This window comes from Oncorhynchus masou, unplaced genomic scaffold (genome assembly GCF_036934945.1).
Source record: "Oncorhynchus masou masou isolate Uvic2021 unplaced genomic scaffold, UVic_Omas_1.1 unplaced_scaffold_1031, whole genome shotgun sequence".
NCBI lineage: Eukaryota > Metazoa > Chordata > Actinopteri > Salmoniformes > Salmonidae > Oncorhynchus > Oncorhynchus masou.
Genome location: NW_027000005.1, coordinates 109,637 through 122,218, shown reverse-complemented (window position 1 = coordinate 122,218; position 12,582 = coordinate 109,637). Strand labels below are relative to the sequence as shown.

General features: G+C 48.4%; 1 protein-coding gene across 1 annotated transcript in view; it reads left to right on the top strand.

Annotated features, from left to right (window-relative positions):
* The window catches only part of clcn7 (chloride channel 7), an 85,214-nt gene that overhangs the window by 20,268 nt on the left and 52,364 nt on the right, over nucleotides 1–12,582 (top strand). The window contains exons 6-11 of the mRNA XM_064957840.1: nucleotides 3,831–3,950; nucleotides 7,303–7,373; nucleotides 7,568–7,614; nucleotides 9,610–9,625; nucleotides 11,556–11,639; nucleotides 11,834–11,927. Coding sequence (XP_064813912.1) covers nucleotides 3,831–3,950; nucleotides 7,303–7,373; nucleotides 7,568–7,614; nucleotides 9,610–9,625; nucleotides 11,556–11,639; nucleotides 11,834–11,927 — 432 coding nt within the window. The remainder of the gene's footprint in view (nucleotides 1–3,830; nucleotides 3,951–7,302; nucleotides 7,374–7,567; nucleotides 7,615–9,609; nucleotides 9,626–11,555; nucleotides 11,640–11,833; nucleotides 11,928–12,582) is intronic.

Sequence of the window (12,582 nt, the reverse complement as noted above, 5' to 3'; positions counted from 1 at the left end):
ACTGACATGTGACCTACTGGTTGTGTGTAGGTACTGACATGTGTCCTACTGGTTGTGTCTAGATACTGACATGTGTCCTACTGGTTGTGTAGGTACTGACATGTGTCCTACTGGTTGTGTGTGTACTGACATGTGACCTACTGGTTGTGTGTGGTACTGACATGTGTCCTACTGGTTGTGTAGGTACTGACATGTGTCCTACTGGTTGTGTAGGTACTGACATGTGTCCTACTGGTTGTGTGTGTACTGACATGTGTCCTACTGGTTGTGTAGGTACTGACATGTGACCTACTGGTTGTGTGGGTACTGACATGTGTCCTACTGGTTGTGTAGGTACTGACATGTGTCCTACTGGTGACCGACTGTGTGTAGTACTGACATGTGTCCTACTGGTTGTGTGGGTACTGACATGTGTCCTACTGGTTGTGTAGTTACTGACATGTGAACTACTGGTTGTGTGTGGGTACTGACATGTGACCTACTGGTTGTGTGGGTACCGACATGTGTCCTACTGGTTGTGTGGGTACTGACATGTGTCCTACTGGTTGTGTGTGTACTGACATGTGTCCTACTGGTTGTGTGTGTACTGACATGTGTCCTACTGGTTGTGTGTGTACTGACATGTGACCTACTGGTTGTGTGTGTACTGACATGTGACCTACTGGTTGTGTGTGTACTGACATGTGTCCTACTGGTTGTGTGTGTACTGACATGTGACCTACTGGTTGTGTGTGTACTGACATGTGACCTACTGGTTGTGTGTGTACTGACATGTGTCCTACTGGTTGTGTGGGTACTGACATGTGACCTACTGGTTGTGTGTGTGTAGGTACTGACATGTGTCCTACTGGTTGTGTAGTTACTGACATGTGAACTACTGGTTGTGTGTGGGCACTGACATGTGACCTACTGGTTGTGTGGGTACCGACATGTGTCCTACTGGTTGTGTAGGTACTGACGTGACCGACTGGTTGTGTGTAGTTACTGACATGTGTCCTACTGGTTGTGTAGGTACTGACATGTGACCTACTGGTTGTGTGTGGGTACTGACATGTGACCGACTGGTTGTGTGGGTACTGACATGTGACCGACTGGTTGTGTGTAGGTACTGACATGTGACCTACTGGTTGTGTGTAGGTACTGACATGTGACCTACTGGTTTTGTGTGTAGGTACTGACATGTGACCTACTGGTTTTGTGTGTAGGTACTGACATGTGACCTACTGGTTGTGTGTGTAGGTACTGACATGTGACCTACTGGTGTGTGTGTAGGTACTGACATGTGACCTACTGGTTTTGTGTGTAGGTACTGACATGTGACCTACTGGTTTTGTGTGTAGGTACTGACATGTGTCCTACTGGTTGTGTGTGGGTACTGACATGTGTCCTACTGGTTGTGTAGGTATTGACATGTGACCTACTGGTTGTGTGTAGGTACTGACATGTGTCCTACTGGTTGTATGTAGGTACTGACATGTGTCCTACTGGTTGTGTAGGTACTGACATGTGACCTACTGGTTGTGTGTGGTACTGACATGTGACCTACTGGTTGTGTGTGGGTACTGACATGTGACCTACTGGTTGTGTGGGTACTGACATGTGACCGACTGGTTGTGTGTAGGTACTGACATGTGACCGACTGGTTGTGTGTAGGTACTGACATGTGATCTACTGGTTTTGTGTGTAGGTACTGACATGTGACCTACTGGTTTTGTGTGTAGGTACTGACATGTGACCTACTGGTTGTGTGTGTAGGTACTGACATGTGACCTACTGGTTTTGTGTGTGGGTACTGACATGTGACCTACTGGTTTTGTGTGTGGGTACTGACATGTGACCAACTGGTTTTGTGATCAAACATGTAGGTACTGACATGTGTCCTACTGGTTTGTGTGGGTACTGACATGTGTCCTACTGGTTGTGTAGGTACTGACATGTGACCTACTGGTTGTGTGTAGGTACTGACATGTGTCCTACTGGTTGTGTATGTACTGACATGTGTCCTACTGGTTGTGTAGGTACTGACATGTGACCTACTGGTTGTGTGTGTACTGACATGTGACCTACTGGTTGTGTGTGTACTGACATGTGACCTACTGGTTGTGTAGGTACTGACATGTGACCTACTGGTTGTGTAGGTACTGACATGTGTCCTACTGGATGTGTAGGTACTGACATGTGTCCTACTGGTTGTGTAGGTACTGACATGTGACCTACTGGTTGTGTAGGTACTGACATGTGTCCTACTGGTTGTGTAGGTACTGACATGTGTCCTACTGGTTGTGTAGGTACTGACATGTGACCTACTGGTTGTGTGGGTACTGACATGTGACCTACTGGTTGTGTAGGTACTGACATGTGTCCTACTGGTTGTGTGTGGGTACTGACATGTGTCCTACTGGTTGTGTGGGTACTGACATGTGTCCTACTGGTTGTGTGTGGGTACTGACATGTGTCCTACTGGTTGTGTGTCCCCATTGGCCTACTGACATGTGTCCTACTGGTTGTGTGTGGGCTACTGACATGTGACCTACTGGTTGTGTGGGTACTGACATGTGACCTACTGGTTTTGTGTGTGGGTACTGACATGTGACCAACTGGTTTTGTGTGTAGGTACTGACATGTGTCCTACTGGTTGTGTGTGGGTACTGACATGTGTCCTACTGGTTGTGTAGGTATTGACATGTGACCTACTGGTTGTGTGTAGGTACTGACATGTGTCCTACTGGTTGTGTGTATGTACTGACATGTGTCCTACTGGTTGTGTAGGTACTGACATGTGACCTACTGGTTGTGTGTGTACTGACATGTGACCTACTGGTTGTGTGTGTACTGACATGTGACCTACTGGTTGTGTAGGTACTGACATGTGACCTACTGGGCAGGTGTGTAGGTACTGACATGTGTCCTACTGGTTATGTGTAGGTACTGACATGTGTCCTACTGGTTGTGTAGGTACTGACATGTGTTACCTACTGGTTGTGTAGGTACTGACATGTGTCCTACTGTTGTGACCCTGGGGTGGTGAGGTACTGACATGTGTCCTACTGGTTGTGTAGGTGGTGAACCTACTGGTTGTGTACAGTACTGACATGGGGTGACCTACTGGTTGTGTGGGTACTGACATGTGTTACCTACTGGTTGTGTGTGGTACTGACATGTGTCCTACTGGTTGTGTGTGGGTACTGACATGTGTCCTACTGGTTGTGTGGTGGTGACATGTGTCCTACTGGTTGTGTGTGGGTACTGACATGTGACCTACTGGTTGTGTGTGTGTACTGACATGTGTCCTACTGGTTGTGTGTGTACTGACATGTGTCCTACAGTGGTTGTGTGGGTGGTGAACACTGTGTTAGACTACTGGTTGTGTGGGTACTGACATGTGACCTACTGGTTGTGTGTGTGAGTACTGACATGTGACCTAATGGATCCTAATATATGAAACCCCAGTAACACTAGCTGTCCCCATTGGCCTGGGCTAATCCTGGATCCTAATATATCAAACCCCAGTAACACTAGTCTGTCCCCATTGGCCTGGGCTAATCCTGGATCCTAATATATCAAACCCCAGTAACACTAGCTGTTCCCATTGGCCTGGGCTACATGGGGATCCTAATATATTAAATCAAAACCTTGTTGATCAGAATGCTGCCAATCATCCCCACTAATTTAAATATGTAGCCCTTCAACCTCTGTGTTAAAGGTCATGAAGCCATAGAGGTCCAGTGTCCTGCTCTGTGGTTGGTCGGGGGGAGAGCTGGACCTGCAGCGTGGTGGCGTGTGATTGGTTTGTTTTTGTTACCTGTCCTTGACCCTCTGCCCCCTCCCAGACATCGAGAAGTTTACGGAGGTGGGAGGTCTCTCCATCTCTCTCATCCTCTGGGCTGTGCTGAACTCGGCCTTCGTCATGGTGGGCGCTGTTATTGTGGCGTCTCTTCGACTAATTAAGAGTCTGAGATGGGGTGGGAATGTGGGTATGCAGTCTGAAACTGGAAGGAGTGTGTGGTGAACCACTGTTTGTTAGTTTAGACTACAGTCTGAAGGAGTGTGTGTGTGTTGTGTGTAGCCTTGAGGTAAGTGTTCAAAGTGTTTGTGTGTGTGTGTGTGTTGCGTGCGCGCAAGTATGAAACTAGTGCACACTGCTGGGCAGGTGGGGGTTTGAATTGAGCCTTGATTAATCATAGTCTAATAACAAGCTGTGTGAACCACTGTGTTAGACTACAGTCTGTTGGCCCTGGGGTGGTGAACCACTGTGTTAGACTACAGTCTGTTGGCCCTGGGGTGGTGAACCACTGTGTTAGACTACAGTCTGTTGGCCCTGGGGTGGTGAACCACTGTGTTAGACTACAGTCTGTTGGCCCTGGGGTGGTGAACCACTGTGTTAGACTACAGTCTGTTGGCCCTGGGGTGGTGAACCACTGTGTTAGACTACAGTCTGTTGGCCCTGGGGTGGTGAACCACTGTGTTAGACTACAGTCTGAACCACTGTGTTAGACTACAGTCTGTTGGCCCTGGGGTGGTGAACCACTGTGTTAGACTACAGTCTGAACCACTGTGTTAGACTACAGTCTGTTGGCCCTGGGGTGGTGAACCACTGTGTTAGACTACAGTCTGATGACCCTGGGGTGGTGAACCACTGTGTTAGACTACAGTCTGTTGGCCCTGGGGTGGTGAACCACTGTGTTAGACTACAGTCTGTTGACCCTGGGGTGGTGAACCACTGTGTTAGACTACAGTCTGTTGACCCTGGGGTGGTGAACCACTGTGTTAGAATACAGTCTGATGGCCCTGGGGTGGTGAACCACTGTGTTAGACTACAGTCTGATGGACCTGGGGTGGTGAACCACTGTGTTAGACTACAGTCTGTTGACCCTGGGGTGGTGAACCACTGTGTTAGACTACAGTCTGTTGGACCTGGGGTGGTGAACCACTGTGTTAGACTACAGTCTGATGACTGTTGACCCTGGGGTGGTGAACCACTGTGTTAGAATACAGTCTGTTGGCCCTGGGGTGGTGAACCACTGTGTTAGACTACAGTCTGATGACCCTGGGGTGGTGAACCACTGTGTTAGACTACAGTCTGATGACCCTGGGGTGGTGAACCACTGTGTTAGACTACAGTCTGTTGGCCCTGGGGTGGTGAACCACTGTGTTAGACTACAGTCTGTTGGCCCTGGGGTGGTGAACCACTGTGTTAGACTACAGTCTGAACCACTGTGTTAGACCCCTGTTGGCCCTGGGGTGGTGAACCACTGTGTTAGACTACAGTCTGTTGACCCTGGGGTGGTGAACCACTGTGTTAGACTACAGTCTGTTGACCCTGTGGTGGTGAACCACTGTGTGACCCTGTCTGAACCACTGTGTGGTGAACCACTGTGTTAGACTACAGTCTGATGGCCCTGGGGTGGTGAACCACTGTGTTAGACTACAGTCTGTTGGACCCTGGGGTGGTGAACCACTGTGTTAGACTACAGTCTGTTGGCCCTGGGGTGGTGAACCACTGTGTTAGACTACAGTCTGTCCCTGGGGTGGTGAACCACTGTGTTAGACTACAGTCTGAACCACTGTGTTAGACTACACCCACTGGGACTGTCTGATCCCTGGGGTGGTCCACTCTCTCTCTACAGTCTGTTCCCTCTGTCTGTCTCTCAGTCTGTCTCTCTCTGAACTCTCTCTCTCTCTCTGTCTCTCTGTCTCTGTCTCCACTGTCTCTCTGTCTCTCTGGCCCTGGGGTGGTGAACTCTCTGTTAGACTCTCTGTCTCTGTCTCTCTGTCTCTCTGAACCACTGTGTTAGACTACAGTCTGCCAGCCAGCCAGCCAGCCAGCCAGTCAGAACTAACATCTCTCTCACTCTCCTCAGCCAGTCTGTTGACCCTGGGGTGGATCCAACTGTCTCTATCTCTCTCTGGGGTCTGTGTCTCTCTCTCTCCCTCCCTCTCTCTCCCCTCTCCCTCCCAGTCTGTTGACCCTGGGGTGGAACTAACATCTCTCTCTCTCTGTCTCTGTCTCTGTCTCTGTCTCTCTCCCTCTCTGTCTCTCCCTCCAGTCTGTTGACCCTGGGGTGGATCTAACATCTCTCCCTCTCCACTCAGCCAGTCTGTTGACCCTGGGGTGGATCTAACATCTCTGGGGTGGAACTCTAATTAGACTAGCAGTCTGTTGACCCTGGGGTGGATGAACTCTGTCTCTGTCTCTGTCTCTGTCTCACTCTCAGTCTGTCCCTCTCCCTCTCTCTCTCTCCTCAGCCAGTCTGTTGACCCTGAGGTGGAACCAACATCTCTCTCTCTCTCCTCAGCCAGTCTGTTGACCCTGAGGTGGAACTAACATCTCTCTCTCTCTCCTCAGCCAGTCTGTTGATCCTGGTTGTGGAACTAACATCTCTCTCTCTCCTCTCCCTCCCAGTCTGTTGACCCTGGGGTCTGAGAACTAAGTCTGTTGACCCTCTGTTAGACTACAGTCTCCCTCCCAGTCTGTTGACCCTGGGGGTGGAACTAACATCTCTCCACTCTCCCTCCCTCCCAGTCTGTTGACCCTGGGGTGGAACTAACATCTCTCTCAGTCCCTGTTGGCCCTGGGGTGGTGAACTCCCTCCCAGTCTGTTGACCCTGGGGTAGACTAACTAACATCTCTCTCTCCCTCCCAGTCTGTTGACCCTGGGGTGGAACTAACATCTCTCTCTCCCTCTCCCTCTCCCTCCCAGTCTGTTGACCCTGGGGTAGAACTAACATCTCTCTCTCCCTCCTCTCTGTTGACCCTGGGGTGGTGAACCACCTGACCCAGTCTGTTGACCCTGGGGTGGAACCAACATCTCTCTGGTCCCTCTCTCCCCTCTCCCTCCCAGTCTGTTGACCCTGGGGTAGAACTAACATCTCTCTCTCTCCCTCTCTCCCTCTCCCTCCCAGTCTGTTGACCCTGGGGTGGAACTAACATCTCTCTCTCCCTCTCTCCCTCTCCCTCCCAGTCTGTTGACCCTGGGGTGGAACTAACATCTCTCTCAGTCTCTCCAGTCTCCCTCCCAGTCTGTTGAACCCTGGGGTAGAACTAACATCTCTCTCTCCTCCCAGTCTGTTGACCCTGGGGTGGAACCACTAACATCTCTCCTCCCTCTCTCCCTCTCCCTCCCAGTCTGTTGACCCTGGGGTAGAACTAACATCTCTCTCTCTCCCTCTCTCCCTCTCCCTCCCAGTCTGTTGACCCTGGGGTGGATCTAACATCTCTCCCTGGGGTGGTGAACTCTCTCCCTCCCAGTCTGTTGACCCTGGGGTGGATCTAACATCTCTCTCTCCCTCAGCCAGGAGCAGCAGGAAGTGGGATACCCCAGATTAAGTGTTATCTGAACGGAGTGAAGATCCCCTGGGTGGTGAGACTGAAGGTAAAGTCTGATCACTGGCTGCTGAACCACTGTGTTAGAGACTAATGTCACATCTAAACCCACATCTTTTAAATGTTGTTGTTGTCTGTTGTTGTTGTTGTTAGCAGTCTGAATGATGTCTCTTATGAGGCAAAGATATCAGACATTATATAATATATAGGTCAGAGGTCACTGTGTGTGTGTGTGTTCTACAGTCCCTGGTGGTGAAGGTGTGTGGTGTGATCTGCTCTGTCGCCCTGGGGTGACTCGCTGTCAAAGGTAAACACTGGGGATGTGTTAGTGTGTGTGCAGTCTGAACCATGTGTTAGACTACAGTCTGAACCACTGTGTCTGACAGTCTGAACCATGTGTTAGACTACAGTCTGTTGTGTGTGAACTATATGTACGTATGAGTTTGATCTGTGTGTCTATATGTACGTATGAGTTTGTCTGTGTGTGTGTCTGTCTGTATGTGTTACGTACAGTTTGTCTGTGTGTGTGTGTTGTACTACAGTCTGTTTGCCCTGGGGTGTCTGTGTGTAGTGTCTATATCTGTACCACTGTGTTTGTCTGTGTGTGTGTGTGTGTGTCTATATGTACGACTACAGTCTGTTGTCTGTGTGTGGTGTGTGTCTATATGTACAGTCTGTTGACCCTGGGGTGGTGAACCACTGTGTGGGGACTACAGTCTGAACCACTGTTTGTCTGTGTGTGTGTGTAGACTGTCTGAACCACTGTGTTAGACGAGTTTGTCTGTGTGTGTGTGTGTGTGTCTGTTGGCCCTGTACGTGGTGAACCACTGTGTTAGACTACAGTCTGTGTGTGTGTGGTGTGTGTACAGTCTGTTGGCCCTGGGGTGGTGATGTGTGTGAGTGAACCACTGTGTTTGTCAGTCTGTGTGTCTATATGTGTTAGACTACAGTCTTGTCTGTGGTGTGTGTGTCTATATGTACGTACGTGAACCACTTTGTCTGTGTGTGTGTGTGTGTTAGACTACAGTCTGTACCCTGTTTGTCTGTGGTGAACCACTGTGTTAGTGTCTGTCTCCCTGGGGTCTCTGAACCACTGTGTGTGTCTGTGTGTCTGCATGTTTGTCTGTGTGTGTCTGTGTCTGCATGTAACCACTGTGTTAGTACAGTTTGTCTGTGTGTGTCTGCATGTACAGTCTGAGTTTGTCTGTGTGTGTCTGTATGTACGTATGAGTTTATCTGTGTGTGTGTGGTATGTCATTAGACTGTCTTGTGGTGAGTCGGGCTGAACCACTGTGCTCAGTGGATGTTGGATGATGGTCTGTTGGTTCTGGCTGGTGGTGACCTTGATAGAACAACGAGTCCTGGTTCAACTCAGGTCTTCTCTGAGTCTCTCTGGCTCCTCTCTCAGTCTGTTGACCCTGAGGTGGAACCACTGTCTGAGGCAAGCAAACCATTAATGTCACTCGGAACAGAAGAAGTCTCTAACGAAGAGTCACTGGCAACAACCAAAAGGAAACAGTCTGTTGTGTCTGGTTTTAGGAGGGGTTCTGTAAGACACTCTCCTGTCTGGAGTGTCTACTGAATCTGTTGCCCCTGGGGTAGCAACAACAGTGTCCACAGTGTCCATTGAATGTTGCCTAGCAACTGAGGCAACTGGATTCTAAGAGAGACCAACCATGAGACCCACTGAATTGACCAGGAACAGGCAAACAAAATAAAACCAACACCAAACTGAAAGAACATCTGGCTCACCTCTGACCACAAAGTTGGAGGAAAACTAAATCTCTCCCTCTGGGAAAACAGATGAACAAATGTCTAACAATCAAATAGGGAGACACAACTAGAGTAGTTAACCCTCCACATCTCTCAAGACAACTAGAGTAGTTAACCCTCCACATCTACCAAGACAACTAGAGGAGGTAGACCCTCCACATCTCTCTCTCTCTAGAGTCTCCCTCCTCTCCCTCAAGTCTGTTGAACTGGGGTGTTAACCTCTCCACATCTATCAAGACAACTAGGAAGTGGGATAACCCTCCACATCTATCAAGACAAACTGAGAGAGACTAACCCTCCACATCTATCAAGACTACTAGAGGCAGTTAACCCTCCATAATCTATAGGTCAAGACAACTAGAGGAGTGTAACCCTCCACATCTACTCAAGACAACTACTCGCTGGAGTTAACCCTCCATGTACTACAAGACAATCTGTGTGTGTCTGCAACCCTACGATTTGTCTGTGTGTGTCTGTGTGTACTAGAGTTTAGTGTAACCCTCCATATCAAGACTTGTGGTGAGTCGGGCTAACCCTCCACATCTGGATGATGGTAAGACAACTAGAGTCCTGGTTAACCCTCACATCTATCAAAGAAACTAATGAGGAGTTAACCCTCACATCTATCAAGACACACTGGTTTTAGGAGTTAACCCTCCACATCTAATGTTGCAAGAACAACAGTGTCCACAGTGTCCATAACCCTCCACAACTGGATTCAAGAGAGACCAACCATGAGACCCACTGAATTGACCAGGAACAGGCAAACAAAATTAAAACCAACACCAAACTGAAAGACAACCAAACCACAAATTGGAGGAAAACTAAATCAGGGAAAACAGATGAAGTGAATGTCTATCTAATCAAATAGACAACTAGAGTAGTTAACCCTCCACATCTCTCAAGACAACTAGAGGAGTTAACCCTCCACATCTCCAAGACAACTAGAGGAGTTAACCCTCCACATCTCAAGACAACTAGAGGAGTTAACCCTCCACATCTATCAAGACAACTAGAGGAGTTAACCCTCCACATCTATCAAGACAACTAGAGGTGTTAACCCTCCATCTATCAAGACAACTAGAGGAGTTAACCCTCCACATCTACAAGACAACTAGAGGAGTTAACCCTCCACATCTATCAAGACAACTAGAGGAGTTAACCCTCCACATCTATCAAGACAACTAGAGGAGTTAACCCTCCACATCTATCAAGACAACTAGAGGTGTTAACCCTCCACATCTATCAAGACAACTAGAGGAGTTAACCCTCCACATCTATCAAGACAACTACAGGAGTTAAGTTAACCCTCCACATCTAAAGACAACTAGAGGAGTTAACCCTCCACATCTATCAAGACAACTAGAGGAGTTAACCCTCCACATCTCAGACAACTAGAGGAGTTAACCCTCCACATCTATCAAGACAACTAAAGGAGTTAACCCTCCACATCTCAGACAACTAGAGTAGTTAACCCTCCACATCTATCAATACAACTAAAGGAGTTAACCCTCCACATCTCAGACAACTAGAGGAGTTAACCCTCCACATCTATCAAGACAACTAGAGGAGTTAACCCTCCACATCTACAAGACAACTAGAGGAGTTAACCCTCCACATCTACCAAGACAACTAGGAGGAGTTAACCCTCCACATCTACCAAGACAACTAGAGTTAACCCTCCACATCTATCCCACAATGAGGTGAACCCTCCACATCTATCAAGACCAGAGTGAACCCTCCACATCTATCAAGACTAATGAGGTGACCAACCAGCCAGGTGATCTATAAGACAACTAATGAGGTTAACCCTCCACATCAGGTTTCTGTGTTAGACAACTAAGAGTTAACCATACAAGACAACTGACTAATGACATCTATCAAGACAACTGACTAATTTGGTGAAATCTACAGACTGACTAATGAGGTGGAAATACACACTATCAAGACAATGAGGTGGAATACAGACTGACTAATGAGGTGGAACCCTACAGACTGACTAATGAGGTGGAACCCTCCAGATCTGACTAATGGTGAAATACAGACTGACTAATGAGGTGAACCGGCCAGACTGACTAATGAGGTGAAATACAGACTGACTAATGAGGTGGAATACAGACTGACTAATGAGGTGAAATACAGACTGACTAATGAGGTGAAATACTAGACTGACTAATGAGGTGAAATACAGACTGACTAATGAGGTGGAAATACAGACTGACTAATGAGGTGAATACAGACTGACTAATGAGGTGGAATACAGACATGACTAATGAGGTGAAATACAGACTGACTAATGAGGTGGAATACAGACTGACTAATGAGGTGGAATACAGACTGACTAATGATGTGACCAACCAGTGTCTGTGTGTATCTGACGGCCGTGTGTGTGTGTGTGTGTGTGTGTGTGTGTGTGTTGTGTTTGACGGCCTCTGTCTCCCTACCCATAATCCTGTAGGAAGGTCCCATGATCCACTCTGGTGCCGTGGTGGCAGCAGGAGTCTCCCAGGGACGCAGTACCTCCCTGAAGAAGGACTTCAAGGTAGGAGGGTGTTGTACAGTCTGGTGTTTAATGTGTGGTATCTACTGTCTAACATGTTCTCTCTCTCTCACTGTGTGTCTTAACTTGTTCTCTCTCTCACTGTGTGTCTTAACATGTTCTCTCTCTCTCACTGTGTGTCTTAACATGTTCTCTCTCACTGTGTGTGTCTTAACATGTCCTCCCTCTCTGTGTAGATCTTTGAGTATTTCCGTAGAGACACAGAGAAGAGGGACTTTGTATCAGCTGGAGCGGCTGCAGGAGTGTCTGCTGCTTTTGGAGCACCAGTTGGTACACACAGCACAACATGTCCCTCAGCACAACATGTCCCTCAGCACAACATGTCCCACTCAGCACAACATGTCCCACTCAGCACAACATGTCCCTCTGCACAACATGTCCCTCAGCACAACATGTCCCTCAGCACAACATGTCCCTCAGCACAACATGTCCCACTCTGCACAACATGTCCCACTCAGCACAACATGTCCCACTCAGCACAACATGTCCCACTCAGCACAACATGTCCCACTCTGCACAACATGTCCCTCACTGCACAACATGTCCCTCACTGCACAACATGTCCCACTCAGCACAACATGTCACACTCAGCACAACATGTCCCACTCAGCACAACATGTCCCTCAGCACAACATGTCCCACTCAGCACAACATGTCCCACTCTGCACAACATGTCCCTCAGCACAACATGTCCCACTCTGCACCACTGCTAAGCATACAACTGTCATGACCTTCTAAATGTTCCTCCCAATAAAGTTTTCACCTGACTCGCTCTCGCTCTCTCGCGTTCTCGCTCTCTCTCTGTCTCTCTCTGACTCTCTGTCTCTGTCTCTCTCTGACTCTCTGTCTCTGTCTCTCTGTCTGTCTCTGTCTCTGTCTCTCTCTGTCTCTCTCTGTCTCTCTCTGTCTCTCTCTCTCTGTCTCT